This window comes from Penicillium antarcticum, assembly GCF_028974205.1.
Source record: "Penicillium antarcticum strain IBT 31339 chromosome Unknown utg000006l_segment0_segment0, whole genome shotgun sequence".
In the NCBI taxonomy this organism is placed as follows: Eukaryota; Fungi; Ascomycota; class Eurotiomycetes; order Eurotiales; family Aspergillaceae; genus Penicillium; species Penicillium antarcticum.
In genome coordinates, this window is record NW_026695304.1 from 140,136 (window position 1) to 166,212 (window position 26,077).

Sequence of the window (26,077 nt, forward strand, 5' to 3'; positions counted from 1 at the left end):
GCTTTGAGTATGTGTATAGCAGAGGTTTTATAGGTCGCCTACCATCAGTGCATGAGACTTCTTCTGTAATGAATTCCACAGACTCCAAACCTTCTTGTCCCACTCCTTATGTAATATGCACTTGATCGAAGGTCTGTCTTGGATGTGAGACTTTGCTTGGTGCCTTCAAAAATTACAGTTCAGTGTCCCTGAATTGGTTTGGAATAGCGTGACTTCGGCTACCCGACGTATTATCTGCTTCGACGAAAAACCATGCCTATAACAGGGAAATATATGAGGCATTTACCTTGCTTTTTGCCTTCTACTTGCAGCCATTCAATTGTTCCGTCATCCAATGATTTTGAGGTAGCGATATCAGGCCTGCTAGCTAATTCTGCTTTCCAATCATTTGCCAGGGCCAATTTCCAAACCGCTATTGTGGAGCCTTATTTGATTCCAAAACATAAAGATTGAGTCTATCCGAGTTTCTTTGCATGAAATTGTAATTAAAATGGATAAGCTTTAGCCCAATTTGATAGAACAAACATGTTTTGAATGAAACCATAGTGTATATCCGCTAAACGCCGAGAGACCTGAACTCCTCAATTACAAGAACACATCGTCCCGCAAGATCAGCCACCCACAACCATGAAGCCCATGAGGCCAATCCAGCCAGCCACGAAAACAGCAGTGAGAATACCAGCACCTGCTCGGTCGCCTGTTGTTATGACCGTTTTCTTTCCACTTGACGCATCACTATCGTCTTCACCAGCCGTAGGATCACTGGTGCTGTTTCCACCAGTTGTCGAAGTGACTGGAGCAGTGGTGTTGAAATTGATCATGTTGGCGAGAAACACGTTTGTGGCGCTGATTTCTTCCTCCATTCCAAGCCAACCATCGTATTTTGATTTATACCACCTGACACCACAAGTACCATTGTTGTGGCCAGTGCAGGATGCGGCGGCGGCTGCACCGGAGGTTTGCAGCTTTGCTAGAATACTGTCAAAGGTTGTCGGGACTAGTACAGCAGTCAATGCTAGCCATGAAGATGTTAGTCCTTTGAACAGAATCTCATTGTCATTGCAGGTCTCCGAGGGCTCGCAGTTGAAGTCCTCAATGATATCGCCTGTGAGGAAGAAAGTGTCAAATGTTTTGTTAAGAAGCCCATTGACCGCGGTCAACCACTGGTCTTGTGTAGATCCGTTTGTCTGTTAAAACATGGCATCAGTCAAAAGATATGCTTGGGATATCGAATCTCTGGATGTCGAGAATTTTGGGAATGGGGTTTGGAAGCGTAACGGGATTTCTCACATAATTATACATGTATGCCGCGCCCATTAAGTATGTACCGTAATTATAGGTCCATTGAGTATTGCCCTGGGTCGCACAATCATCATCCACGTTCGTGGAATCGGCAACATTCCATGTCGTATTACTCAGTAGAGGTGATGAGACCGACCAATCCCAGATCTTGTTAGCCCATTGGAGATAGATCGCATCTCCGGTATACCGAGCTAGGCGTGCAGATAGCTGGAACAAGCCACCATTGGAAATCGAGTTCTTCATTCCATACCCACTCTGGTATGGCCAAATTTGCCAGCGCAAGCCGCCCCCACACGAGGACGTATCCCATCTTTTGATTTGAGTGTTGAACACACCCTGCGCTAGCGAAAGCCAACTGTACCCAGTTGAACGGTCCGGAAATGTGTATTCGGTAGCTGTCATCGCTGCAAGGCCCCAGAACATTTGGTCATCATTACCCTGGAAAAGGAAATAAGACACTTATAAGGCTTCAGACGGCTAGGATGGCTCACCAGATAAGAGCTGTAGTTGCTTGGCATATAGTCTCCGTCATCGCCTGATTGCCATTGTAATCCAATGCTAAGTTCGGAGTTGTAGGTAGTGTCGCCCGTGAAGTGCCAGTATTGCAAGAGTGCAAGGAAGAGAGCAGCACCCTCCCACCATTTGTCGGGGAATGCTCCAGGAATTTGACCGGTTTCGTTGCCGTAGTACCAGGTCATCATTGAATAAGCCGAAGTACTCGCCGCATCTTTGATGGTTTCTGATGAATCAAAATGTTAGCCTTTTCTTCATGTTTTTTTTCACTGAGACTATCATCGTTGACACACGTTCATCGCTGATATCGAAATCAATAGCCTTGGCCACATTAGACAATAGTAGCGTTGCGAGAAGGCCTCGACAAGAAAAACTCCCAATCCAGTGCATTTTGTGAGGAGGAATGACCCATATACAAGGCAGCCGACCAATCAGAAGAGGCGCATGCGAGTAAAACAGAAGACAATTGTGAAGAAGCCTTGCGAGAGAAGAAAATGGAAAAAATCAAATAAGTCCAGAAAATGCCAGGCAGATCCATTTTCGCAACTATTCAAGGCGGATTTAAATATAGCGTCAGGGGCATGCGTAATCCTCGGCGCTAGCGTCGTCAACTCTTTCATTGTGGAGTTTCAAGATTGCACTTTTCGGAATCGCGCGGCGAACGAGTAGTGGAGTCTGCCAAGCTCAATCAAGCTTTTAGTGTATTGATCGTTTCGGTAATTCTTTGATCGTCGATCAGATATATCCTGGATCCCTATAATTTCTGCTGCTTCTTTTCAGGTCATGCCCCGAACCTTATTTCCCCATGGTAGTGAATTTGGCGTCACGTATCATCGTTGATTGTTCCGAAATTGAGTCACAGCATACAGACAAATGTATGAAGTACAACACAGGTTCAGGCGGAGGCCCTCTAGGTGAGAAGAAGTGCTAACAAACATCATTCAAAGCTCAATTTCCCGTTCGGGTCTACAGATCGACAGGCACAGTCTATCAAACGAAATGCGACTTATGGAGTGGCTTGGTCAAGCTTCCGTTTCTCTTTGTTGGCAGTTTCCTGCCTCCAGCGATATCCTCGATGAAAGACAATCCACAAAGCAGGACTTCCAAGCGCCCAAAGACTAGCAATAAACGTTGCTGTCCACCCAATCCCAATTGCTCCGATCAGAGGCGATGCCACTGCTGTTGCCCCAGCACCCAGCAAGCAACGAAAGAGATTACTTGCTGCTGCTGCAGTTGCAGCACTTTGGTAATGGATGTCTATAACCAGCGTGTTCAGTGTGTTGAATGCACTGGTAGTCGTGACGCCGGTGAAGAACAACGTCACGAGAGGGCCAGCCAGAGCGGTTCGATAGTGCATCACCCAGCCGTAGGCTATGATACAGAGACTGGCCAGATATATTAACGGGATCGTTATCGCTAGGCGGGCTCGTTCGATGTTGAATTTTTCAATCTCTTGCTGTCGATTCTTCTGGATGATCATACCTTGAAGCCGTGCTTCGCGGCGGAAGTTCCAGTCCAATAATCGACCAACTATCCAGCGAGAGCTAATGCTTCCTATACCCATAGGAAGGTAGCACAATCCGACCTGGATGGAGTTGAATCCAAAGCGACTGGTTAATTGAGTCGATAGGGTGCTGATCACGGCCATATAGCCTGCATATAACAGTGCACCGTATATGAGAATCAACCCTGTCTCTTTTTGTGTGGCTAACAGAAAAGCCGAGATCGGGTTGGGACGCCGCTTCAGCTGCTGAATGGTAGTATAGTCGGCGGTTCCCTGTTGATCAGAAAATCGAGAGTGCCGTACACAGAATGCCCAAAACGGACGATTCCATGAAGCCGGTGGTACAGATCCATTTCCCACGACAGCTCGACATGTCTCAGGGAACATAATAAGAATCACAGCGAAGCAAACACCCGACAGAATGACCAGAAACCAGAATATTGACCGCCATCCCAGATAATGATCCAAAAGTCCACCTATAACAGGGCCCAGTGTCGGTCCCAGTGAGATACCAATACTAGCGTATCCAATGTATTTTCCTCTCTCGGCACGAGTCGAAAGATCGGCCATGACGGCGCTGCCCAGCGCAACAGTCCCACTACTGCCCGATGACTGGATGCAACGCAGAATCATCAGGGCGACAAAGTTATTCTGTAGTGCAAGGCCAACATTTGCCCCGAGGTAGATTGCAAATGAGATGATGTATGCGGGACGTCGACCATGTATGTCTGAAAAGCTGCCGATGAATGAGGGTGCAAGTCCTTGGAAAATCTGTGATCGGTCAGCCGTGATACTGTTGCACGTTTCGATCTAGATTACCAGATAGGTTGTAATAGTCAGGCTGATGAGCGAAACAGAGACATTCATATCCCTGGAGAGAGAGTCAAGTGCCGGTAGGTAGATGCTGCTCGAAAATGGTGAAATAAGAGCCGCAAATGAGCCCGCCACAATCACAAAAGCCTTTTCGCCATTTGGGAGAACACTATATGGGGGTAAAGTTTCGCTTTGTGTCTGAACTTCCAAGTCGATTCCCGAAGCTAGGGGAATTTGGGAGTTGTTCTCAATTTTGGCCTCATCAGCCACCAGGGGCGGTCGTTTCTCTGTTACACCACCCTCTTGCATGACCGAAGATAGAGCACATCTTTGCAAATCGGCACAAAACCCTTGTTTTTATATCAATTTTGATAGTGGTTATTTCGTGCCGGGGACGGAGCGGTACCGGGATAGAAGTGGGCCAAAGCTCTATCGAGTAGAGCTTGCGTCGGGCTTAGAGATGCTCCGGTTCTGCCTCAGGCATCAATTGCTTTTTCTACATTGTACTATGGGCAATACCTTGGTTGATATGCTAATAATTGATATGCCTGAAATAGTTCTGAGGTCAATCACCAGGAAATATCTACTGGAGATGCTTTTCGAAAAATTCAGCTAGTTGCAAATACCTAGAAGACAGTTAGCAACCAGATGAAAGACAAGGTCAAATTCAAAGATTCTCACCCTCGCATATATTCAGATCGACTCTCCTCTCCATCCAAGTCTGCACGAGCACCCATCCATCCGTGCCACATGGTAGAAAATGTCTCAACGTGTCCACCTAGTTCATTGCTGTCGATCACTTTAGCGTAGCCAGTGACTGCATCAGCAGGCTCATCCTTCGATGCCAAAACAATGTGGGGAATGGAAATTAAGGCAGCATCAGCCACATCCATACGTCTGTTACTCATCAACATTCTGTCGTAAATGAAAGAGAGAAGCCAAATACATACCCTGGGTGCACCTGTCCCGAGGCAGCAAAAGGACTATTGGCACCTGAGGCTATCACTGTGACCTATACAGAAGCATAATTAACAAACTCCCCATTGGAAATGTTCGCCGATTGCAATCCCTACCTTCCCGCCCCAGCAAAGACCAAAGGCACCCCATTTGCCCACAGATGGGAATCGAGACTTGTATTCTTCAACTGCCTCCAAAAGAAGCGCCGCATTTCGCGAAAATGACGCTTTATTGTCCAGAAATTCTGCTATTATTTTTTTCTTTTCCTCCGTATCAGCCGGTACATACTCCGGCTTGAGCGGGTCACCTTCGAAGAAGTCAGGAACCAGCACCACAGCGTTGAGGCGCACGGCGAGAAGATCAGCTCCCTGGAGGGTCTGAATGGCGAGCCCGAAGACATCATACAGGTCGACTAGGCCCATTTTTCCGTCCATGTTTCCGGTCACATCTTGTTGTGAACAGTCAATAACTGCATACGTAAGAGGGGCTGGTGACTCACATGTTTTGAGGCCCGCGATGGTCTCATAATGACCCTCGGGGGTATATCCCTGCGAGGTAACGGGAGGAATAGTACGACAGGCTTCACACGACATGATGAATATCTTTATGAGTTTAATAGCAAAAGAAATAGTTCACAGGCATTTATCGGCGAGTCCCTCAATTCCGGGACCGGGATTGTCAGATCCACTCCATGGCCCCCACAGGACCATTTCAGTTGAAATATCGGTACTCAAAGCTCGAAGTTTCCTATTCTGATACCATTTCAGTCAGATAGAATGAGCATATGGAACCTAATGATCCAGTTCTACACAAATTTCAACGTCCATAAGTTGAACTCATCCCACATCCCAAGCTTAGTCAGATTCCCCGGATCTCTCGATGCTTAGTCACCATCCTAGATCTCCCCCAACTGGGCACCTTTGAAGGGGCATCTTCTCGTCAAGTGTACGGAATGATCTCCAAAATTCTCCTCGTTGGTTTTCTGGGTGGCTTAATTTCAGCCCTGCAATCTCGGTCTCCCACAATTGATTTGGGTTATTCGCAGTATTGTGGACTCTCACTTCCTAATCATGTTGACCAATACCTTGGGATGAGATATGCAAAGCCACCTCTGGAGAGCCTGCGTTTCCGAGCACCTGAGAATCCAGAGCGTACAGATGCAGTCCTGGATGCATCATCGGTAAAGTTTCTGCCTATTCACACAGCTCCCAAGCTGACTTGATCAGTTCGGGCCTCTTTGTGTGGGGGTGGGTCAGTCGGTCAGTGATCTGATGGCGGAGGATTGTCTCTTTGTCAATGTCTGGCGTCCCACGAACGCGACTCCTGACTCTAAATTCCCGGTGTGGTTGTTCATTCAGGGGGGTGGATATGCCAATAATGCAAATGGCAACTATAACGGGAGTGAGGTTGTCCAGCAATCTGGTCATGGTATTGTTTTCGTCAACTTTAATTACCGCGTCGGTGCCCTTGGATTTCTTGCCAGTGAACATGTTCGCAGGAATGGTGACCTGAATGTCGGGTTGCTTGATCAGCGGAAGGCGCTCCATTGGGTTCAGCAGCACATTAGCCAGTTTGGAGGTGACCCAGATCATGTTGTCATTCATGGTGACTCTGCTGGTGCCGGTTCGGTGGCTCATCACCTCACTGCATCTGGTGGGCACAGTGCTGGTCTTTTTGTCGGGGCAGTGGCCGAATCAACATTCTGGCCAACCGAACGGACAGTTGAACAAATGGAATTCCAGTACGACCGGTTCGTGAAAGACCTTGACTGTGACAACGCCAGTGACTCCTTGACATGCCTGCGTGCGCTGAAGATTGAACCCCTTCAGAAGTTCAACATCGACAAACCCTTTCCCGGGGGCAGCACTACGCCATCACCATTATGGTATTTCCTCCCGGTTGTGGATGGTGACTTGATTCCCGGTCCACTTTATAGCCTTTTCAGTCAAGGCAAATTCATTCAAGTTCCTTTGATTGTCAGTGATGATACCAACGAGGGCACTGGCTTTGCATACAATGCAAGTACCCCGTCCGAGGTGGCACAGTTCATGAAAAACAACTACCCAGGACTCTCTCAAGATCAGTTAAATGCCATCAACGATGCTTATCCTTTGATGGATCCTCTCCCTAAACATGCAGCATATTTTTCTTCGGCTGCGGCTGCTTATGGAGAGGCTACCTTCACTTGCCCAGGAAACTTGATGGCTGCAGCTATGGCAAAAAAGTCTTCTCGGGTTTGGAACTACCGGTTCAATGTCCGTGATCCTACAGAAATTGCAAATGGCATGGGGGTTCCTCATGTGTTTGATTTACCTGCGATCTTCGGGATTGGGGAGACTAATGAGCCCACGTACTCATACGCGAACTCCAATTCAAAGATTGTGCCCGTCACCATGGACTACTATATTAGCTTCATCAAGGCTCTGGACCCGAATGTTTATAGAAACCAAGAGGCACCTGAATGGCTTTCATGGGGATCAGGTACCGGGCAACGCTTGAGACTCCAGACTAATGCAACGCAAATGGAAGATCTTCCCCGAGCGCAGTTGGATCGATGCTCTATGTGGGAACGGCTGGCAAAAGATATGGAACACTGAACGACTGAGAAATTTTGCCACTGCCATTGTAGCAAGTCATATCATAGGGATCATGAGTCCATTCATATTCTCACCTTTCTGTGATCTAGATGAATAGCCCAAAACACTCAAAAAAGGGTGAAAATTGTGATGATATGGTACACTAGCTTCGAGGAATTTGTGTAAAAAGGCTGTACACTGCCAACCTCTATAGCAGTGTGTACACATTCATAATCTACTGATTATCCTAGATACGAAGCCCTTTGAATAGCCACAGAGTTAATATTTACTACTAAAGATTCTATTGATTCCGGCTGATTCCGCCACCGTGAGGGGTAATCACTCGTCACTCACAGGCTGTTTCGGGAATCCGGGGTAGCTCCCTTCTCCACCTCTTCACATACCAACATGAGGAGTTGCCTTTTTCCTACTCTCGCGGTCGAACTTGTTGAGTTGATTGCCAGTCACCTTGAAGGCGATGCCTTACTAGACCTCCGTTTGGTCTGTCGCGAAATACAAAAAAAGACCTTTCATCACTTTGCGCGGCGCTTCTTCTCGTCTATCAAGACCGACCTGTCTGATGACAGTCTACGTCGTATAAATGCCCTTTCTCTGCATCCTGAGCTACGCCCTTATGTGCACGGCTTAGCTTTCATGCTTCACAATGGTGTCGGTCACGGCCTAGTTTGGGAACGACATCCATGGGGTCCATTATCAGCACCCTTGGAGGTTGAGGCCATTCGCTCCCTGCGCGACAACCTGATTCATAATTTGGCTAATTGCCGATCTTTCTTTATCTTTTGTCGATATCCAGAGGGCCATCCGGACATGAGCCATGTCACCATCACTGATGCTGTCGCGGTTTTCTTTGCCCTGGTTGTCGATGCTCGTCTACCTGTTTCATCCTTCCATCTTATATACGCGAACAAATACTCGCGCACTTTAATTATGGATATGCGCCGCTTACCGAAGCTTCTCTACCGTCAGCCAGAGTTTAAACTTGTCTGGGGCAATTTGCAGAAGCTGTCTTTGGAGCAGTACCTCACCTTGGACAACTTTGGATTTTTGCTCGAGCTGGTTCTTAGTGCTCCAAATCTTCAAACTCTTCTTTTAAATCTTGGCTCGCATGATTTGGCCTCTGAATTCATGCATGAACTTGCAGAGACTGCCAATTTCTCCCAGCTGCGCGAGCTCGCATTATTTCGAACATGTCTGCGGGCTCCAGATCTTGATAAGTTACTCGGCACTGCTCGTGAGAATCTTAGTGCACTGACACTATATCATGTCTCATTGGCTCCGGGTAGCAATTGGACAACCTTTTTGAAGAAGCTTAGTACGGGCTTTTTGGCTTTGCAAAGTATCTCACTTTACTATCTGTGGGCCAGCACACCAGCTAAAGGGCTTTTGACATTTCCAGATCTTCGAAAAACACCTTCACTCTGTTCTACGAGCGGTCAGAGTCTTCATATGTTTTATTCTGAGGATTTGAAAAGTCCTACTGTTCTTGGAATTGAGTATTCTGGATCAAAGGTGCCACATGTGTTGAGTTTGTTACAAACAATCACTGAGACCTCTTGATAACACTTGGCTAAGGTGGCACGCCTTGTAATCATTTACATGCATCATTCTTGCACTCTTCGTTGGGTTTTTCAACCGCTTGTTTTCATCTCTAATTTGCGCTCCTGTTGAATGTTCACATAGCATATCTGATGGCGTTGCAATGCAACCTTTCATTGATTCCTATATTTATTACTTCCTTTGTCGGCAAATCGATAAGAGATTTTGCTATTGTAGATTGACAATCTCGGTCTATTTTCAGAAAAGGTCTTCAAGCTTAAATCAGGTGTTGCATGTCCGCGCCCTTCAATGTCACCGTTTTGACATTTTGACCAGATACTTCAACTATAGTTTCTTGTAAATTTCCTCGGAAAGCAACTGTTAAGCATAACTTTTCCTTGGGCCAAAGGGTGATATAGTTATCAGACCAGTAGACTGGTGCGATCTCTGCTTGCTCAGATGCATAGATTGCGTTCAACCGAAGGAAGAGTGCTGGCACCTCGGATTCATTTTCCAAATGAACCTCTGCCCGAGTCAGGCCATCTGCGAAGCTCGATCTTTCTGGGTGCAGCGATGGCTTGACGTTGGCTGCTGCTAGAGACTGGAGTTTCGTATAATTTGCGAACGTGGTGACTGGGGTTGTAAAGAAGTTAGACTTAGGCCAGTCTAAAACATCTCTAGTTTGAGAGATCCAATAGACATTGCGACTGATGATCAAGTTGGACTTGGGATCACGAAGTACCAAACGCAGGAATGCAACATCTTGGATGGTGTCAATTGCATCAACCGAGGTGACTGGCTTTGCGAAATTAGGGGTCGTCTTGATGTTGGCTTCGGTGCTTGAAAGCTTGTTTCCCTGTGTGTCAATGACCTCTATCAAGACCTGTCGCTCTCCTTCATTCTTAAGCGAATGGTTGATCAGCCAAACACTCCGGCTTTCGTAATCGTAAGCAACATGTTCCATGCGTGCACCAACTTTTGTGCCGAAGTAGGCTGCCATGGGACTGAGGTAGTAGTCGAACAGCTGCCAGTGCAGGTTCGGCCAAGCGCTGTTCAGCATCCAGTAAATCAGGCCAGTGGCGGGTCGGGTGGCATTTTTCCTCGTGGAATAAGCTTCGTATTGGGCCCGCGTAGCCTCATAGTCCGCCATCTGACTTTTGAGCACATAGTCATCTACGCTCACTGGCTCGCCGTACCGAGAGTGAAGAGCCTTGTTGTAGATAGACCGATCGTAAAAGTGAGAGTCGTAACGAGACATGTGATACAAATGTGCATCAGGCTGTGTCCACATCGTTTTCAAATTGTCATCGGACATGAATTTCTTCAGGCTGCGCGTCTCAGGTGTTCCAACTCCAGCACCCAGTTCAGATCCAAATCCAAAAGCTGCTCCTTCTTTGTTGCCATACCAATAGTTTGGTGGCACCCAGTCGTACGGGCCGTCCATTTTCATTCCAGAAGGCCCTAAAGCTTCTGGATAACCGCGCATGCTGGCCGATGCAATGATTGGATTCGGCCAATCCATATATCGAAGAGCATCCAAGTATACTTCTGTAGCTTGGTCATCGGGCCAATAGTCTGAGCCCACCAAGAAACCAAGCATCGACGGGTGGGCTTGCATCATCTCAGCCTCATGCAACATTGATGTTCTTGCAATGCGATAATCTTGATCATCCCACTTAACCCCGTCAGCATCCTCATTGTACTAAGCTCATATTGTCAGTGAATTGGGTTTTCCAACGATGTTGCGGCCGCGTACTTCCCAGCCTTCCCATTTATCGCAACATTCCCATCCTGCCAAGATCATTACTCCCATGCGATCTGCTAATTCGTATAGTTCCGGGTGCTCTTGTTTTCCCTCTAATCGAAGGGTATTCATTCCCATGTCAAGCAGGTATGTGAGCATTTTTTCAACCCTGTCTTTATCAAATCGCAAGAAGATATCCGGCCCATATCCGGCTCCAATGACTTGGAAAGGTTCCCCGTTGACGGTGAATTCAGTGTCGTTGAAACCATTCAGGTTTGACGATACATGTCGGATTCCGAATTGTTGACTCCTGCAGCGATCTGACAACAACTCTCGAGGTTCCTGAATGAAAGTATGTGCCTGGATTGTATACAAGGGTTGCTCGCCCCAGCAAGCGGGCCACCAAATATCAGGGTTCCGAACAATCGCTTCGATCGAAACCGTCTTTCTTTCATTTGGCTTCAAATCAAATATATCGCTGATCTGAGCTATAGCGGAGCTACCTCGTGTAACAGTTCCGTTCAGCTTGACTCGATGGGCTTTCGGTTCATGGTTAGACAATTCAGTTCGGAAGGTAATATTTACAGCCTCGGTCGTGGGTTTCGTGAAATCGGTCACTATGCGAAATGGAGACATGGAAATCGATCCGGTCTGAGAGATCTCAACGTTTCGCCAGACTCCTGTGCCATTGTCCGCTGGGTAAGGGTTCCAATCCACAAACCCCATGGCAAAATCACGAAGGTAATTGGTTGGAAAGACACGGACAAGGATACAATTATCGCCTGTTTGAATATAGTTTGTCAGGCTGTATTGAAGGCCACCATACGATCCTTGTTGTTGGTCACTTGTTGCAATGAGAATCCCGTTCAAATAGATGTCCGCCTTGGGCGTAATCCCATGTGTCTTCAGAGTAAAGTACTGCCCATTTGATGGGCTCATGCTGAAAACCTCTCGATAAATCCACGGTGATCTGAATGAAATGTCGCTAACAGATTCCATGTTGTCGGAAAAGAATAGTTCTGTCTCATTGTAGACCCCATTTTCTAAAAGACCAGCCATGACAGTGCCACGAGAACTGACACGATACCATGATGAGCTGTCTGCCGCTGGAGAAGACAAGACTGATAATTCTCCTGGTACCTTGAGGGCCGACTGCAGGTACCATCCGGGTATAGCAGCTACGTCGCCAGCAGAGGCGACGGGGGGTTTGAAACAACATTCGCTGCATCTGCACTGTCACTGATGGCGAATTGTATGAAAATTGCACTCACGATATTCAACATACTCCAAAATTCTTTGCTTGGCTAGAGTCTAGGAGCTAATTTCGCCTGTAGCTCGAAGTGATACGGTCTTTATATGAAGACAATTACCCAGGACCAAGCAGTATTGTGTCACATTGTTCACAGAATAATACGACCGTAGTAGGGGAGCTGCCTGGTCTGCAGGATCGCTCTAACGACCTGCCCAGCCAGGACTAGCTGGCTCGGGAATCTCGGTAAACATGGAGTTTCACCGGTGAGATGAGCAGATGAACTTCCATTTGGGGTGACATAGGGTCGTGACAGGGTCTGATCCATGACGATCAGAAACTTGGAGATTTTGACATTGAATGAAGTCCAATGAAGCGCCATTTTGAGACTGGGGAAATCCCCAGGCTCGGATTGTATCGTTTGTTTTGGTCCTTTTCCATGATAAAACAGAGACCCCTACCTGGTATGACCTACTTGGTATGATGTAGATTATGAGCCTGAGGCACTCAAAGATGAACTCAAACAGAGTAAAACGAAAAATTCGGTGAAAAAGAGGCGACAAAGAGAGGCCAAAGCAAAACATAACGATCCGAGTTCTGCATCGATGTCCCCTTTTGTATTATATAATCTTGATGCCTGGATTACTAAGCCTCTAACATACGCTTCTCAGCAAGAAAAAAACTTTAGAAAGTCATGGTTAATCTTCAAAGTTCCCAGTATGGACTTTTGTACCAAGTAGTTGCAAGCAATACAGAAACCCGATTTAGGCAACTAATATCGTCGCGATCTTGTCGTGGATGGCATTCAGTCAAGCTTACTAATTTGGCAACCTCCCCCCTGCTAACCTTGGAAACGTAGGGATGCGGTATGCCTGGAATTTAATACCCTGAAATCCCTTGGCTTCAACAATATGATTGTTATTTCTCTATGTCCAGGGGGACAGGTTACAACGGAATGTGTTGTTGCATCCCGTTTGCGGCCACGCCCATCCCGTCTTCGTCTCCGTCCGACCATCTATGATTTGCCAATCTCTCTCCACTGATCAGATTGATTCTTTTGACAGCTGCTTTGGAATGCCACGCCGATCCAACGTGGAGCTTCCATGCAAAACCCATGGAACTGACTAGCCAAAGTGTTGCACTCCCGTCACCTCCTCAGCTCCTTTCGGAATCTCTCATCAATACGGCCTGATGGAGTTTCTTGATGCAGCCAAATGTCGAGGATACCCTGCAGATTCCCCCTATCAAAGGATGAACTGAGGGCCACGCCTTGTTACCATGCCAGCACTCCTGTGGTGGTTGGAATGTGGCCATTCGATCCACACATCCCCCTCTCGCTGTTCTTTCTCGCACTCTGGCGTCGGATGGTGAGTTCCTGCATCCTTCCATATCCTTCACTGGGCAACCTCTGGGAATCATCTTCTTCGTCACTCTATACTTCGCAGACTTCACCGGTGTATATCGACCTCTTGGACATCAGACTGGATCAGGATTGACAGTGACCAGTCACCGGCCAAACTAGCCACCTTCCGAGTGCGATTAAAGCGAAGCAGCGTGCTGTGGATAGTGCAATTACCTTCGCTATCTGCTCTCTTGGCGTATCAGCCGCCATGCGCGTGTTTTCTTACGCATCGCGGCCATCATGGATGGGTTTCCTAACTGCCGCTCTAATGGGCACTTCAACTGTGAAAGCAGTAGAGCTGGACCTGGATGATGGAGGTAAGCATTCTGCCATTCCGACATTTCCAAACACTAACCAGGATCAAAGACTCCATCAAAAAAGCTGCCAAAGACGTCGCAACCAACATGATGACATACTACACCGGCATGAACCCAGGTGACAATCCAGGAAACTTGCCGGACCCCTACTACTGGTGGGAGGCCGGTGCGATGTTTAACGCCCTGATCGACTACTGGTTCTACACGGGCGACGATACCTGGAACGACATCACGATACAGGGCATGCTTTGGCAGGCGGGCGAAAACAAAGCTTTTATGCCGAACAATCAGAGCAAAACCGAAGGTAACGACGATCAAGTATTCTGGGGCTTTGCTGCGATGTCTGCTGCAGAGCGCAACTTCCCCAATCCGCCAGAGGATCAACCTCAATGGCTCGAAATGGCCCAGGCTGTGTTCAATACTCAAGCTCCCCGATGGGATCCCTCGTCTTGTGGTGGAGGTCTTCGCTGGCAGATCTTTACCTGGAATAACGGCTATAACTACAAGAATACGATCTCCACAGGCGGATTTTTCAACCTTGCTTCCCGCCTGGCGAAGTATACCAAGAACGAAACGTACGCAGAATGGGCTGAAAAAGCGTGGGACTGGACCGCCGATGTCGGCTTCATGACACCCGAATATCGCTTCTGGGATGGAGCGAGTGACTTAAGCAACTGCACTCCCATCAATCAGATTGAGTGGACCTATAATGCCGGTGTTTACTTGCTTGGTGCTGCCAATATGTACAATCTGGTAAGTGGAATCTCTGTTTTTGGCGGCGTCACCAAAGTCTAACATGTTCCACAGACCGAAGATTCCAAATGGAAGGAACGCACCGAGAAGATCATTGACTCTTCAGGCGTCTTCTTTTCTCAGGATCCGCCTGATGTAATGTACGAGCGAGCTTGTGAGACGGTCAGCACGTGCATGGTTGATCAGCGTTCCTTCAAGGGATATCTTGCACGCTGGATGGCTCAAACCACCCAAATGGCTCCCTTCACGTATGACAAGATCATGAAACGATTGAGGGCTTCTGGTCAAGCAGCTGCCAAGACCTGTACAGGAGGCTCCAAAGGAACGACATGTGGTCTCAAATGGACAGAACAAAAGTGGGATAAGACCAAAGACTTCGGTCAGCAGATGGCCGCCCTCGAGGTGATTCAATCGAACCTTATCACCCGTGTATCGGCACCTGTCACCGATGATGATGGTGGCACGAGTAAGGGAGATCCAAATGCTGGCTCTAAGCCTCCTAAGACGGTGCCTCCTGCTCTGGCCTACTCTATCACCACGGCTGACAAGGCCGGTGCAGGTATTCTCACTGCGCTTGTGCTGATAGGTATCGGTGGGTCCACGGGTTGGTTGATTTGGGAATGAATTCCCTCATGTTTTGGCGTCGTATGCGTTTATCTCTCTTTATTACATTTCTTTATATGCCCCTTCTTCTACTGCGGTCTGGGCTTATGTTCTACAAATTTGGAGTTTTTTGTTTACAATGGCGTTGGTCGGTGGCGTTTTGTGAATAAGGACTTGATCTAACATACAAGCATTCTTCTCAACTTACACTGCCGTTTGTATTAATGGAATGTTTCCTATGCAATTGCCAAGCTATCCCCGCATCTCTTCGGATATACGGAGTTCAAGGCCATTGACGTAGAATGATGAGGGGTTGACCCGCGGATGATTTCCGCGTACTTCTGCCTCGGTGTCAGTCCGGCTATTTAATTCTGGCGATTTCTGTATCAGAGCTGCCTGAGTGCTCAACTATTTCTTCCGTGCTTTTGAGAAACTGCTGTATGCTACCAATATGGGATCAATCATTGGTGATTCCCCGATCATCATTCCCACGCACTGTAAAGCAGGAGTCGTGGTCAATGAAGGGCCCGATTTCCATGTCGAGGTACAAATGGTGCCCGTCCCAGAGCCAGGTAATTTTTTTGGATGCGCTGATATAGAAGAGCTTCTCTTGTTTGAGTCCATCTCTGACATGATACCGCTTTGTAGGCCCAGATGATGTTTTGATCAAGCTGAATTACACCGGGTTGTGCTCGTCGGACATTCATATGATGCAGGGAGACTTAGGGGTTCCTCCCATGTCCACATTCGGCGTTCGATCCCCAGGGCATGAAGGCGCTGGTGTTGTGGTTAAGGTTGGAGCTAATGTAACAACATTCAAAGTGGGTGATAGAGCCGGGATTAAACCGATCATGGATACTTGTGGTTCCTGTGGTCATTGCTGGGATGACAAGGAGACGTACTGTAAGAAGGCGACTCACACTGGACTGATGGTAGCAGGTAAGTCTAGTTCGAAAGCTCGCAGGATTTCATGTTGGCTCATCATTCTAGGCACTTATCAGCAATATTTGGTCTCACCAGCCCGTTACGCGTCACCTATTCCAGATGGGGTCTCCGACGAAGTCGCCGCTCCTGTGATGTGCAGCGCCAGCACAATCTATCGATCTCTGATTGAGTCAAACCTTCGAGCGGGGGCATGGGTTGTTTTCCCTGGAGGCGGCGGCGGTGTCGGCATTCAAGGTGTTCAGCTAGCCAGGGCAATGGGAATGCGGCCCATTGTGGTTGACACAGGAGACTCCAAGCGGAGATTATCAATGGAGATGGGCGCAGAGGCTTTTGTGGATTTTAAGGAGGTGGCGGATCCCACTAAGGCTATTATTGAAATTGCGGACGGCGTCGGTGCCCACGGGGTGTTCGTCACAGCGCCGGCCGCATACAAAACTGCTGTCTCTTTCACTGGTGATCGTATTGGAAGCGTTGTGATGTGCATCGGTCTCCCTCCGATCGGGTCAATGATACTAGGCGATGATCCCTGTGCGTTTGTCTTCAAAAACCTTACCATCAAAGGCACCCTTGTTGGCAGCCGGAGGGATGTGGCTATGACCTTGGATTTTGCGCGGCGAGGGATGCTAAAGCATGTCAGCGAAGTATATCCAGTGAATCGGATGCCCGAGGCTGTGGAGAAACTTCGCAAAGGCCAAGTAGCTGGGCGAATTGTGGTCAACTTTAATTGGGAGGAGTAACAGGACTTCTGGGTTGTCAAATATATATCCTCCTTTTGTACGCATAGTCTTGGTATTCTATGATTTTAGTGTCTTATTATGCACGGTACCTCAAATATGTAACGAGTAGAACTAGAAATAAATTAAAAAGAGAATAGAGAGGCAAATAATACCTAAATGGTCGGGATTAGAAAAGATGCAAGATGCAAGATGCAAAAAAAGAATGGACTCGCGGGGAATCGAACCCCGGACCACTCCCATGCTAAGGGAGTATTATACCACTAAACCACAAGCCCAGTTCGGTGGAAGATTTCTAAACTTAATGTTATATGAAGCAAAAACAACCCTAGTTGATCTGCAATGTTGGGTGGTTTGGAACCTCTTCTTCCGTCCAGCCTTACTTTAGGGAACCCTCGAGATGATTTCATACCTGCACATCTTGGATATGTGTGTCTTTTAAACATTCCAACTTTGTGGTACTCGGCTGGATCATTCAAGTTATAGCTTAGTACCTGCCTACCCAGGAGCAACTGGGCACAGGAATCATTCCCGAATCAGTCCCCCCAGTATAATCTGGCCATCTTTGAAAAGCTCCAAATTACAAGCGCAAAGTTTATAAATACTCAAGCCCGACAGAGAGTATGGCTTCATATCTCATAACCGGCTCTTCGCGGGGCCTTGGATTAGCGCTGGTCGCTCGTCTGGCAACATTGCCCAGGACTGAAGTGGGAACCATCATTGCCACCGCTCGCCAGGATAATTCTGCTCTACTCACGGAGATCGTGAATGCTTCACCAGGCCGAATTCAAATGCTCAATCTGGATGTCACGGATATCGCCAGCGTGGATGCTGCGGTTGGAGCAGCAGAGCGTAGCCTACCAGGGAAAGGACTTGACGTTTTGATCAACAATGCGGGAGTGATGGATTGGTCACCAACAGGACTAGAAGGAATGTAAGTCCAATCAAAATCAAATAGGAGTTCTGATACTTATTTAACAGGGACAACCTCAACGACATGTTCAACATCAACGTCACGGCGGCCCATCTAGTTTCCCGCGCGTTTCTTCCACTTCTTCGGAAGGGGAACAAAAAGACAGTCGTCAATATGTATGTCATTTCTTACATATTTTCTTCGAAAAACTAATAAAATCTCAAGCTCGTCAACCCTGGGGTCCATCGCTATGGCTGATGGGTTCAAATCCATGCCGGTCCCGGCCTACAAAATTTCCAAGGCTGCATTAAACATGCTCACTGTGCAGTATGCTCATCAATATGCAGATGATGGTTTCACATTTTTAGGAATCAGCCCTGGCGTAAGTCAAGATATTATCTTCACTTCTCACTGCATTGCTAATCTGATCAGTGGCTCCGTACCAACCTTGGTGGCTCTCGGGCAGACTTACCAGTTGAAACAGGCGCCGAGAAGGTAATGGAAATCATACGAAACGCAACGCCCAAGCAGAATGGAAAGTTTATGAATATTCATCTACCTGGATGGAACGAAGGGCAAGGCGCAGGCCGCGCAGACCAGTATGATGGGAAAGAGATCCCTTGGTAAGAAGTTTGTAGATAAACAAACCAAAGTGTTGAGATCTGTCTTAGTATTTCCTCATTGGACCGCCGATGTGGATAATGTATCGTTATTGTCTACATGTTCTGAACAAGTTCTTCCAGTCAAATAAGTCAAGGTTGAATTGGATTAATTGAAGCTGGTTTTCCTTTGGAGCTCAATATCACTAGACACAAAAGTTCTAACCTGCATGACATTGAACCTCGCCACTAGAAGAAGCGTCCACCTTTCAATCTAAGCCTTCTTCGGCTGGCGAGATTTGACGAAATCCACCAGATCAAAGAAACTTTTCTTATAAGATCGCTCCTGGGTTGTTCGGTTGACAGCTTGAATGCCAAATTGCTGGGAATAGTCTCCGAACTCCCAATTGTCGACAAAGCTCCAAGCAAGTGCACCCATCACATGCACTCCGTCCTCATAAATCGACTTGAGAATTTCAGACATGAAAGAGAGATAGTAGACACTGCGCGGTGAATCAAATAGTTGATCAGAAAGATCCTTGTCTGCTTCCGCGTAAACTGGGAACCCAAATTCTGAGACTAGGATCGGGTGGCGGAAAGTGTTCCATAGATAAAAAAGGTACTCTCGGAAATGGGCCGGTGTGATATACACGTAGGACTCGGAGCGGTAACCAATGTTCCATCCGTAAACATTCTTTGTCTCTTGGTTGACGCAATACGGAAATAGCGAGTTCGAGGTTGATTTGTTAGCAGCGCAAGCCTCAATTCCGTCGTCGGCAGGGGATACCACCGTAGCGGTATAAGGGTCGACTCCGAAAAAGTCAGATGTTCCGTTGATATAGGCTAACTCGGAATAGCTCAGGGGCTTGGCCCCGGGCAGAGTTTTGAGAACGGATTCGGGGTACTGCTTGCCCAAAAAGATTGGATTAGCAAAGAAACCAAGTTGCATCTCTTGGAAGCGATCAGCTGCCAGCACATGGCTGGAGTTCTTGGGGTCTTTCGGCACTCCGAAGTTGTCGTTAAACTTGATACCTATTCTTCCTTTGGCCTTCAACTCCTCGTGGTAGAAGCGATAAACCTGACTATGTGCCTTGACAACATGATCAACGCCCTTGAAGTTAAACGCATAGAGAAGAGGCTCATTGAAAGTCACCCAAATAGGAACACGATCTGCGTAATGAGAGAGCAGCACCTAGGACGTAAATTCTATTAATATTTTACACCCACGGATTAGCAATATTCCAAGAAGCGTCATACCTTTCCATAGTTGACAAACGCATCGACAAAGGTTTCATTTTGATATCCTGCATTGTTGTAGCCGATATCAGGGCGTGTCGAAATGTTGTCGCTGGCAACAAACATCAATGGGCTATCAAAGTGAAGCATTGTGACAACGGGCTACAGTGAATATTAGAACAAAGCTCGAATGATACCGGGACGTCTGGAATCCTTACCGTCATTCCCGCATCAAGTACTGCAGTAATCAAGTCATCATAATGGTCAATAGCTTGCTGATTGACCGGTGTTCCTGGCAGAGCAAAGGGCAGAATGCGAGTCCAGGGGATAGTAAAGCTGTAATATTCCACGCCCATGGCAGCCAGTCGCTGAATATCTTGCTTGTATAAGAAGTAATTTTCATTGGTGACGAAGTCTTTGGGCTTGCTGTCTGGTACCAGTTTTTCCAGCAGCGAAGGAGATCGACCATCTAGTGCAACTGCACCTTCAATCTGGGCTGCACTTCCTGCGACTCCAAACACGAAGTCTTTGGGGAAATCATAGCAGTCTGTAGGGCCAAAGTAGTCACGGGGTGGCAACACCAGCTCACTGCTAGGCACTGGCGTAGGGCTGACGGTCGTCGAGAACATTCCAGTGGTTGTCTAATACAGTCAGCTGTAAGAAAACTCTTTCGAAGGGTCTTGAACCTGTCTTACGTAGTTATGAAGGTCTGCCTCGAACCACATCGAGGACCACGCAGCTTGTCCATATGGGTCATCAGCGTCAGTGGCACTAATGACCGTTTGCCCTGGAACCCAACTGCCCCATGTCGAAGTCGACCAGGTAGTAGTCAAATGTTTGGCAACATCTGTGTAAGCAGGGGCATATGTCTTCGTAGTAGTCGGAGAAGGAACCGAGGTCGCGTATCTTATACTTGGATTAGCCAATATTGATGTATGCTACAAGTTTCACTCACCGAACCGTTTCATTCAAGGTGTACGAGAATGGTTGGAAGTGATACTTGGGGTTGCTTTGCTTTGTACATTGTGGTCGAGCGGCATAGCCTGTTGTTGTCAGGTATAGTTCCTGGGCCTTAATGGCCACAACAAACGTTGTAAGAGAAGTAATTGGCACCCGCATAGTTATCCGAGCTCTATAAATTTCTAGGCATGGCCAGGGTTAAATACTAAAAACATTACCGCCAACATCATCATCCCCCGCTTCCGGTAAGTCGCAAGAAAGTGAGCCGAGTTTATGGTTAAAAGGGCAGTATAGCTTCAAACTCAAATTAAATTGACTGAACAAAGTGTCTAACGCCACCTCGCCGGAAATAGCCAGATAAAGTGACGATCGACAGGCCGTGTTGAGGTGAAATAGTTGCATGCGGTTGCATCTGGGGCGCCGATTTCCCCACATGTGTGGGGAGGAGGCGTTGACCCGAGGATATACAAGTATGGAGCACAAATATTCAGGAACACCGGCCTCTTTTATTGCCCCGAGGATTATCCGATACGGCTAGAAGGACGGATGTACAGAGGGTGAAGTATTAGCACGGGAAACTGGCTAACTTACTTTAGTGTCTCAACCGAAGGAATATTTTGAGAAGAAGACGTTTGAGAACGATCAGATATTCTGACATGCTTCGGATGTCCCGTTCTTTCCCTCTTGGCTATGGGAGCGCAGAGGAGTGTCTTGGCACTGCGGATTTGTGCCTGGGTACATGTTGTAGAGGCTCCAGGGCTGTTAACATGTTAGTTTCGGAGACAGTTCTGTTGATACTAGATTTCCTTAGAGAGAAACTACTTCCTGGGATTTTTTAAAGGGCTCTATGGGAGTTGCAAATTGTCAGGGAGTAATGCATCTACATTGTAAAGATCGCTAGATCACTTATACATAACTTGATCAAGTGGGCGTGAGATGCAAGCTCGACGTCTGACCTCTGGTTGAAATAGACAGGAGGCTATTTAAAGCCACAAAACACCAATGTACGAGAAACCATGCCAGATACAAAACAAAACATTCAACAATATTTCGAAGCTCTGAACTGCCTAATCACGGCCTGGTCACGTGCCATCTGCGTCATCTCCGTCTTCCATCCACTTCTCTCCAAACTCCCACTCCACGCAGAGGTGTCTTTACACCATGGCTGACTCTTTTACTCTACCCCTGCGCCCTCTGATCGAGGATCGCGACCGCCCAGACACCCTCCCTGCCGAGATCGCTCAAATCAACAACCAGTGGGGCTCATTCCGCGACGTGAACGAAGAGGTTCTTCGGACCAAGATCGCCGAAGAATATAAAGATGACCTAGACGAGGATGAGAATAATAAGAATGCATCGGATCTTGACTCGACAGAGCGCCTGGAGCAATTGTACAAGCGACGCAAAGATATCATTGACTTCGCTACGTGAGTCCCATGTAGCTTGGATTGACTATCTGACATGAACTGAAAACTTTTAGGCAAGCTCATATGGAGGCGATGTTTGCCGTTGATTTCATTTCTCTCCTCCTCTCCAAAGACACCCCGCGCCAGGCCGAGACCTCCATGTCGCCCTTCCTCAAGCAAATCGCACCTCTTGGCTCCCTCAACGCCGAGGTTGTGAACCCTCCTCCAAAACCAGACTCTACAACGAAAGACATATCAGCAGTATCGAGAGGGTGGCGCATCCAGAACTTCAACGGGGCAGCAAACAAACTTCTTCAAGCTGCCTCCAGGCTTGAAACCGAAGTTGCATCGGAGACTCGATACTGGAATGAAGTGTTGACTGTCAAAGAAAAAGGGTGGAAGGTCTCTCGACTTCCTCGTGAAAAGCAAGCACTCGGTGTACAATATGGATTCCTCGAAGGTGAGCCCCGAAATCAAGAACATAGGGATTCGTATCTAATCATGCTATTCTAGCTACACCCATTTTCCGTGACCGCGGGCTCGCTTCTCTACGACGCGCCGAGAATGGTAGCTTGATACTAGACAAAGGATTGATTCCAGCAAAGGCCCGTTTTGTCCGGGTACGGGTGATGCAGGACGGGCAGCTTGTAGGCCTCTCCAACTCGACTACTCCCACGAATGACGAAGAAACAATTGAGAGTCGGATCTTGCAAGCGCGGGATACCCTTTATGAAGAGGAACTATTTCATGAGCTTGTCCGAGAAGCTAGAGCGACCGCGAGCTACGGCGTGACGACCCGTCGGAACCTCATTCGAATTCCCGCTTCTGATAACCTTGAGATTCTGCTGGACCTTGTTGATGCGAATGAAAACGACCCGCAGCCTGACCAAGACATCTCACAAAATGGAACCCGCATCGCAGAAGGCTTGTCCCATACAATCCGCATCTTGTTGGCATATGCCCACCGCCAAAACTTGCACCGACGGACCCTACTTCCACTGCCATTGACCCCGAGGAAGAGAACGATTCCTGAACACCAGCTTTTCCGTCCGGCGCTGGCTTACATCCAACACATGTCCCATGTATTGTGGCTGCAGTCATTCTTGAAAGATATCTCTGGTGTTCTGCACTCGGCCGCCTTGGACATTCCAGCGTATACCAAGCATGTCTTTTCGACAAGATTGACGAAAACCTCCTCCACCCCGACAGCCGAGGCGGTCGTTGAGAGATTCCTCGTACCATTTGAGTCTACATTTAGCGGCAAATTGTTGACTCCTCGAGGCTCTTTCTCAATCGCAATTCGCACCTATCTCTCCTCCCCTCCGTTCGGCACCAACTTTGAGGTGTCATGCACTATGCCCGATTACCCTGATAGCAAGTCCCCCGGTCGCCTCTCTCTTAGGGAGGAAGTAGAAGCTGCCATTACGCATCTCTTGTTACTCGATGTTGTCTTTACCACCTCATCCAACGGTCTTCCACCTCCCAAACCCGAAAAGGACACAAAAGAGAATCCCGTCTGGGAAGCCGTTTATCCTCAACATGGTGAGCTTGTGCTATCATCATCAAATCCCGAAAAACACAAAAAGATCAAGATTGCGTTATCTCGTCATGAGCTATCTCTCCAGACGTACACTGTGCGTTGCATTGATGGGTCTGGACGTGGACATTGGGAGCAACCCTCGCAAACCCCCAAGCATTACACCTGGGGAACTCCTTTGGCATGCCACCAATCTCTTATGGCGGTTGTGCGCGAGGCATCAAGCTGAACCTTGACCCACATCGGGCTGGCCTACCTTAAGCCGAAACTCGCCAGCCTCCTCCATCAAACTGGGCTTGTGGTTTAGTGGTATAATACTCCCTTAGCATGGGAGTGGTCCGGGGTTCGATTCCCCGCGAGTCCATTCTTTTTTGCTTCCTGCATTTTTGCTCGTCGCAGGTGCAAAAGCATCAGGGGAGCATCAGGGGAAGTGGGTCCAGAAAAAAAACTTTTTCCACGAAAATGTCAACATAGAGAGATTCGATACCCTATGCACATTCTACAGAGCTGCACATTGCAATGCAATGCTTTTTGACAATCAAACTGATCATGAATTATCCCCACATATATCTCCGAGTCCAACGCCGTCATGTTATAGCTTTGAGCTCAAGGCGCTGACAGTTTCTGGAATAGTCAGAGTCTCTTGAAGTCTTTTCTTGCCAAGGCCATATGCAATGGGAAGCCATTGGCTAACATCCTCGCCGAGCATCATCAAAGCAAGCGCTTCACCGCTCATTAAGCAATTTGCCATTCCATAGCCATTGAACGCAGCTGCAATCCACTCGCTATCGCCTCTACGCCCTGTCAGCGCTGATGGAAGTCTCCCAACCATTGGAAGACCGTCTGATGAGAAGCCCATAATCCCACTCCACGAGCTTACCAGGCCCCAGTTCGATTGATTAGATTTGCCGAAGAACCGTGGCAGTACCGACCGAAGGTGAGTAACAGAGGGCTCAGCCACAAAGGTATCATCGGAAGACACCGACTCCTCAATGCGTGCATTCTCGCCCCCAAAGTAGAAGTACCCTGTCTTAGCGCTTTGTCCTAGATAATACAATCCATACCCATGACGCTTCGTTTCAGGATCATAGGAAGGGATATAATGGAAGCCCCATGATACAGAAGTGCCTTGGTTTGGCACAGAGTCTCTTGGATCTTGAACCGTCATCGTACCCTTGAAAGGATGAACAAGCCCCCTAAGCTTGGGGAGAAGATGCCCGCTGTACCCATTGGTACAGTGCACCACAGTCCCTGCCCGCAGTGGACCGCGAGAAGTGCGCAAAGTATATGGGAAGACAGTCGTGATGGGCGATGCGAATGTTGAGTAGTGCTCAACAGACTGAACAGGAGAATGTGTTTCAATTGTCAGTCGGCCTGGGTATTTTTCCAGGAGTGCTGCAAAGACTTTGGTGACAAGACGATATGGCCAGATTGTTCCAGCCGACAGGAGGGCTCCTCCGGCTGCACCGTGAATTCCATATCCCTGAAATGATATCAGAAGGAGCGACATAGGAGAAAGTCATGGGTAGCAAAACCTACTTCAGCTACTGCATCTGTATCCAGAATGGTATACATTCCTTTTTTAGAAGGATGATCCTGTTCCAGGCGCGCAATACTGGTCTTGAAATCTTCAAACTTTTTCGGGGTCAAAAACACCCGTAATTTCTGCAGACGCTGCAGCTCGCTAACTTCCACAGCATCGTAGGCTTCAATCATCTCCTGCATCTTCTCCAGGTTGCGAAACGTGAAATCCACAATCTTCCCTGCTGTTTCTGGTCCATGTGTCTCGGCTAGATGCATATACTCCTCTCCCGCGTTAGCAGCCATTTGACCCCCATTGCGCCCAGTCGCTCCTGAACAAAGCGTACGTGCCTCTAGAACGGTTACCGTGGCAGTTGGGTGACGTTCTAGGAGGGACTTGGCTACTGCGAGCCCGGTGATTCCTGACCCAATGATGGCAAAGTCTCGGTCATTGGGCAAGACTGAGGATTGGACGTCAGCCAGAGCATGAGGAATGTGCTGCCAGTAAGACTGAGTAGGATTGGGTCGTGGCAAGCCTGGATCGGCCGTGACAAGTTTGGAGACTGCTCTATGTCAGGGATCATGTCAAGTTCAAAAATGGGGCCCATTGGGGAAGGGCTACCAAAATCATTGGCCATAGTAAGGGGGCAGCCACGGAATACTTGCTTTGCAAGTAAACAAATTCAACCGAAATGCGCGAGAAGGTGAGTTTCTTGAGAATCATCGAGCGGGGTATCTTACCTGGATAGACTTGCCCGAGTGGGAATAGACTCAGATTGGTTTTATATTGACTTGATCGGTCTAAGATGGAATATAACTTCACTGCACGACTATGTTCACTGCATTCTACTAACTTCCGAGCTCCGCATTCCTGTGCCACATGGATTGGGGAAAGGATAACTATCTATAGCTATACGAAAATTATATACATCGGAA

General features: G+C 47.8%; 13 protein-coding genes across 13 annotated transcripts; 6 read left to right on the forward strand and 7 right to left on the reverse strand.

Moving 5' to 3' along the window:
- Window positions 1–611: 611 nt before the first annotated feature.
- On the reverse strand, window positions 612–2,205 carry N7508_006123 (glycoside hydrolase family 76 protein; the record flags this gene model as incomplete). The annotated part of the gene is made up of 4 exons (XM_058464189.1): window positions 612–1,187; window positions 1,291–1,740; window positions 1,794–2,041; window positions 2,109–2,205. 4 exons carry the CDS (start codon window positions 2,203–2,205, stop codon window positions 612–614), a joined length of 1,371 nt encoding a protein of 456 aa, XP_058318042.1.
- Window positions 2,206–2,821: 616 nt separating this feature from the next.
- On the reverse strand, window positions 2,822–4,441 carry N7508_006124 (uncharacterized protein; the record flags this gene model as incomplete). Its single annotated transcript, XM_058464190.1, has 2 exons — window positions 2,822–4,090; window positions 4,139–4,441. 2 exons carry the CDS (start codon window positions 4,439–4,441, stop codon window positions 2,822–2,824), a joined length of 1,572 nt encoding a protein of 523 aa, XP_058318043.1.
- A 274-nt stretch (window positions 4,442–4,715) lies between these two features.
- On the reverse strand, window positions 4,716–5,682 carry N7508_006125 (uncharacterized protein; the record flags this gene model as incomplete). The annotated part of the gene is made up of 5 exons (XM_058464191.1): window positions 4,716–4,758; window positions 4,814–5,029; window positions 5,083–5,144; window positions 5,206–5,537; window positions 5,589–5,682. The coding sequence occupies 5 exons, from the start codon at window positions 5,680–5,682 to the stop codon at window positions 4,716–4,718; spliced, it is 747 nt and encodes a 248-aa protein (XP_058318044.1).
- A 497-nt stretch (window positions 5,683–6,179) lies between these two features.
- On the forward strand, window positions 6,180–7,686 carry N7508_006126 (putative carboxylesterase; the record flags this gene model as incomplete). Its single annotated transcript, XM_058464192.1, has 2 exons — window positions 6,180–6,269; window positions 6,316–7,686. 2 exons carry the CDS (start codon window positions 6,180–6,182, stop codon window positions 7,684–7,686), a joined length of 1,461 nt encoding a protein of 486 aa, XP_058318045.1.
- Window positions 7,687–8,073: 387 nt separating this feature from the next.
- N7508_006127 (uncharacterized protein) lies at window positions 8,074–9,243 on the forward strand (the record flags this gene model as incomplete). Its single annotated transcript, XM_058464193.1, has 1 exon — window positions 8,074–9,243. The coding sequence occupies one exon, from the start codon at window positions 8,074–8,076 to the stop codon at window positions 9,241–9,243; it is 1,170 nt and encodes a 389-aa protein (XP_058318046.1).
- Window positions 9,244–9,499: 256 nt separating this feature from the next.
- Window positions 9,500–11,965, reverse strand: N7508_006128 (putative glycosyl hydrolase; the record flags this gene model as incomplete). The annotated part of the gene is made up of 2 exons (XM_058464194.1): window positions 9,500–10,924; window positions 10,979–11,965. 2 exons carry the CDS (start codon window positions 11,963–11,965, stop codon window positions 9,500–9,502), a joined length of 2,412 nt encoding a protein of 803 aa, XP_058318047.1.
- A 401-nt stretch (window positions 11,966–12,366) lies between these two features.
- Window positions 12,367–12,597, reverse strand: N7508_006129 (uncharacterized protein; the record flags this gene model as incomplete). Its single annotated transcript, XM_058464195.1, has 1 exon — window positions 12,367–12,597. The coding sequence occupies one exon, from the start codon at window positions 12,595–12,597 to the stop codon at window positions 12,367–12,369; it is 231 nt and encodes a 76-aa protein (XP_058318048.1).
- A 1,228-nt stretch (window positions 12,598–13,825) lies between these two features.
- N7508_006130 (glycoside hydrolase family 76 protein) lies at window positions 13,826–15,311 on the forward strand (the record flags this gene model as incomplete). The annotated part of the gene is made up of 3 exons (XM_058464196.1): window positions 13,826–13,934; window positions 13,984–14,687; window positions 14,742–15,311. The coding sequence occupies 3 exons, from the start codon at window positions 13,826–13,828 to the stop codon at window positions 15,309–15,311; spliced, it is 1,383 nt and encodes a 460-aa protein (XP_058318049.1).
- Window positions 15,312–15,741: 430 nt separating this feature from the next.
- Window positions 15,742–16,972, forward strand: N7508_006131 (zinc-dependent alcohol dehydrogenase; the record flags this gene model as incomplete). The annotated part of the gene is made up of 3 exons (XM_058464197.1): window positions 15,742–15,862; window positions 15,939–16,229; window positions 16,281–16,972. 3 exons carry the CDS (start codon window positions 15,742–15,744, stop codon window positions 16,970–16,972), a joined length of 1,104 nt encoding a protein of 367 aa, XP_058318050.1.
- Window positions 16,973–17,592: 620 nt separating this feature from the next.
- On the forward strand, window positions 17,593–18,509 carry N7508_006132 (SDR family oxidoreductase; the record flags this gene model as incomplete). The annotated part of the gene is made up of 4 exons (XM_058464198.1): window positions 17,593–17,903; window positions 17,951–18,058; window positions 18,108–18,264; window positions 18,315–18,509. The coding sequence occupies 4 exons, from the start codon at window positions 17,593–17,595 to the stop codon at window positions 18,507–18,509; spliced, it is 771 nt and encodes a 256-aa protein (XP_058318051.1).
- A 246-nt stretch (window positions 18,510–18,755) lies between these two features.
- On the reverse strand, window positions 18,756–20,836 carry N7508_006133 (glycoside hydrolase family 1 protein; the record flags this gene model as incomplete). The annotated part of the gene is made up of 5 exons (XM_058464199.1): window positions 18,756–19,673; window positions 19,739–19,879; window positions 19,936–20,358; window positions 20,413–20,623; window positions 20,673–20,836. 5 exons carry the CDS (start codon window positions 20,834–20,836, stop codon window positions 18,756–18,758), a joined length of 1,857 nt encoding a protein of 618 aa, XP_058318052.1.
- A 1,002-nt stretch (window positions 20,837–21,838) lies between these two features.
- On the forward strand, window positions 21,839–23,849 carry N7508_006134 (mediator of RNA polymerase II transcription subunit 17; the record flags this gene model as incomplete). Its single annotated transcript, XM_058464200.1, has 3 exons — window positions 21,839–22,104; window positions 22,158–22,543; window positions 22,597–23,849. 3 exons carry the CDS (start codon window positions 21,839–21,841, stop codon window positions 23,847–23,849), a joined length of 1,905 nt encoding a protein of 634 aa, XP_058318053.1.
- A 363-nt stretch (window positions 23,850–24,212) lies between these two features.
- N7508_006135 (NAD(P)/FAD-dependent oxidoreductase) lies at window positions 24,213–25,779 on the reverse strand (the record flags this gene model as incomplete). The annotated part of the gene is made up of 3 exons (XM_058464201.1): window positions 24,213–25,103; window positions 25,160–25,704; window positions 25,764–25,779. The coding sequence occupies 3 exons, from the start codon at window positions 25,777–25,779 to the stop codon at window positions 24,213–24,215; spliced, it is 1,452 nt and encodes a 483-aa protein (XP_058318054.1).
- Window positions 25,780–26,077: the final 298 nt, after the last annotated feature.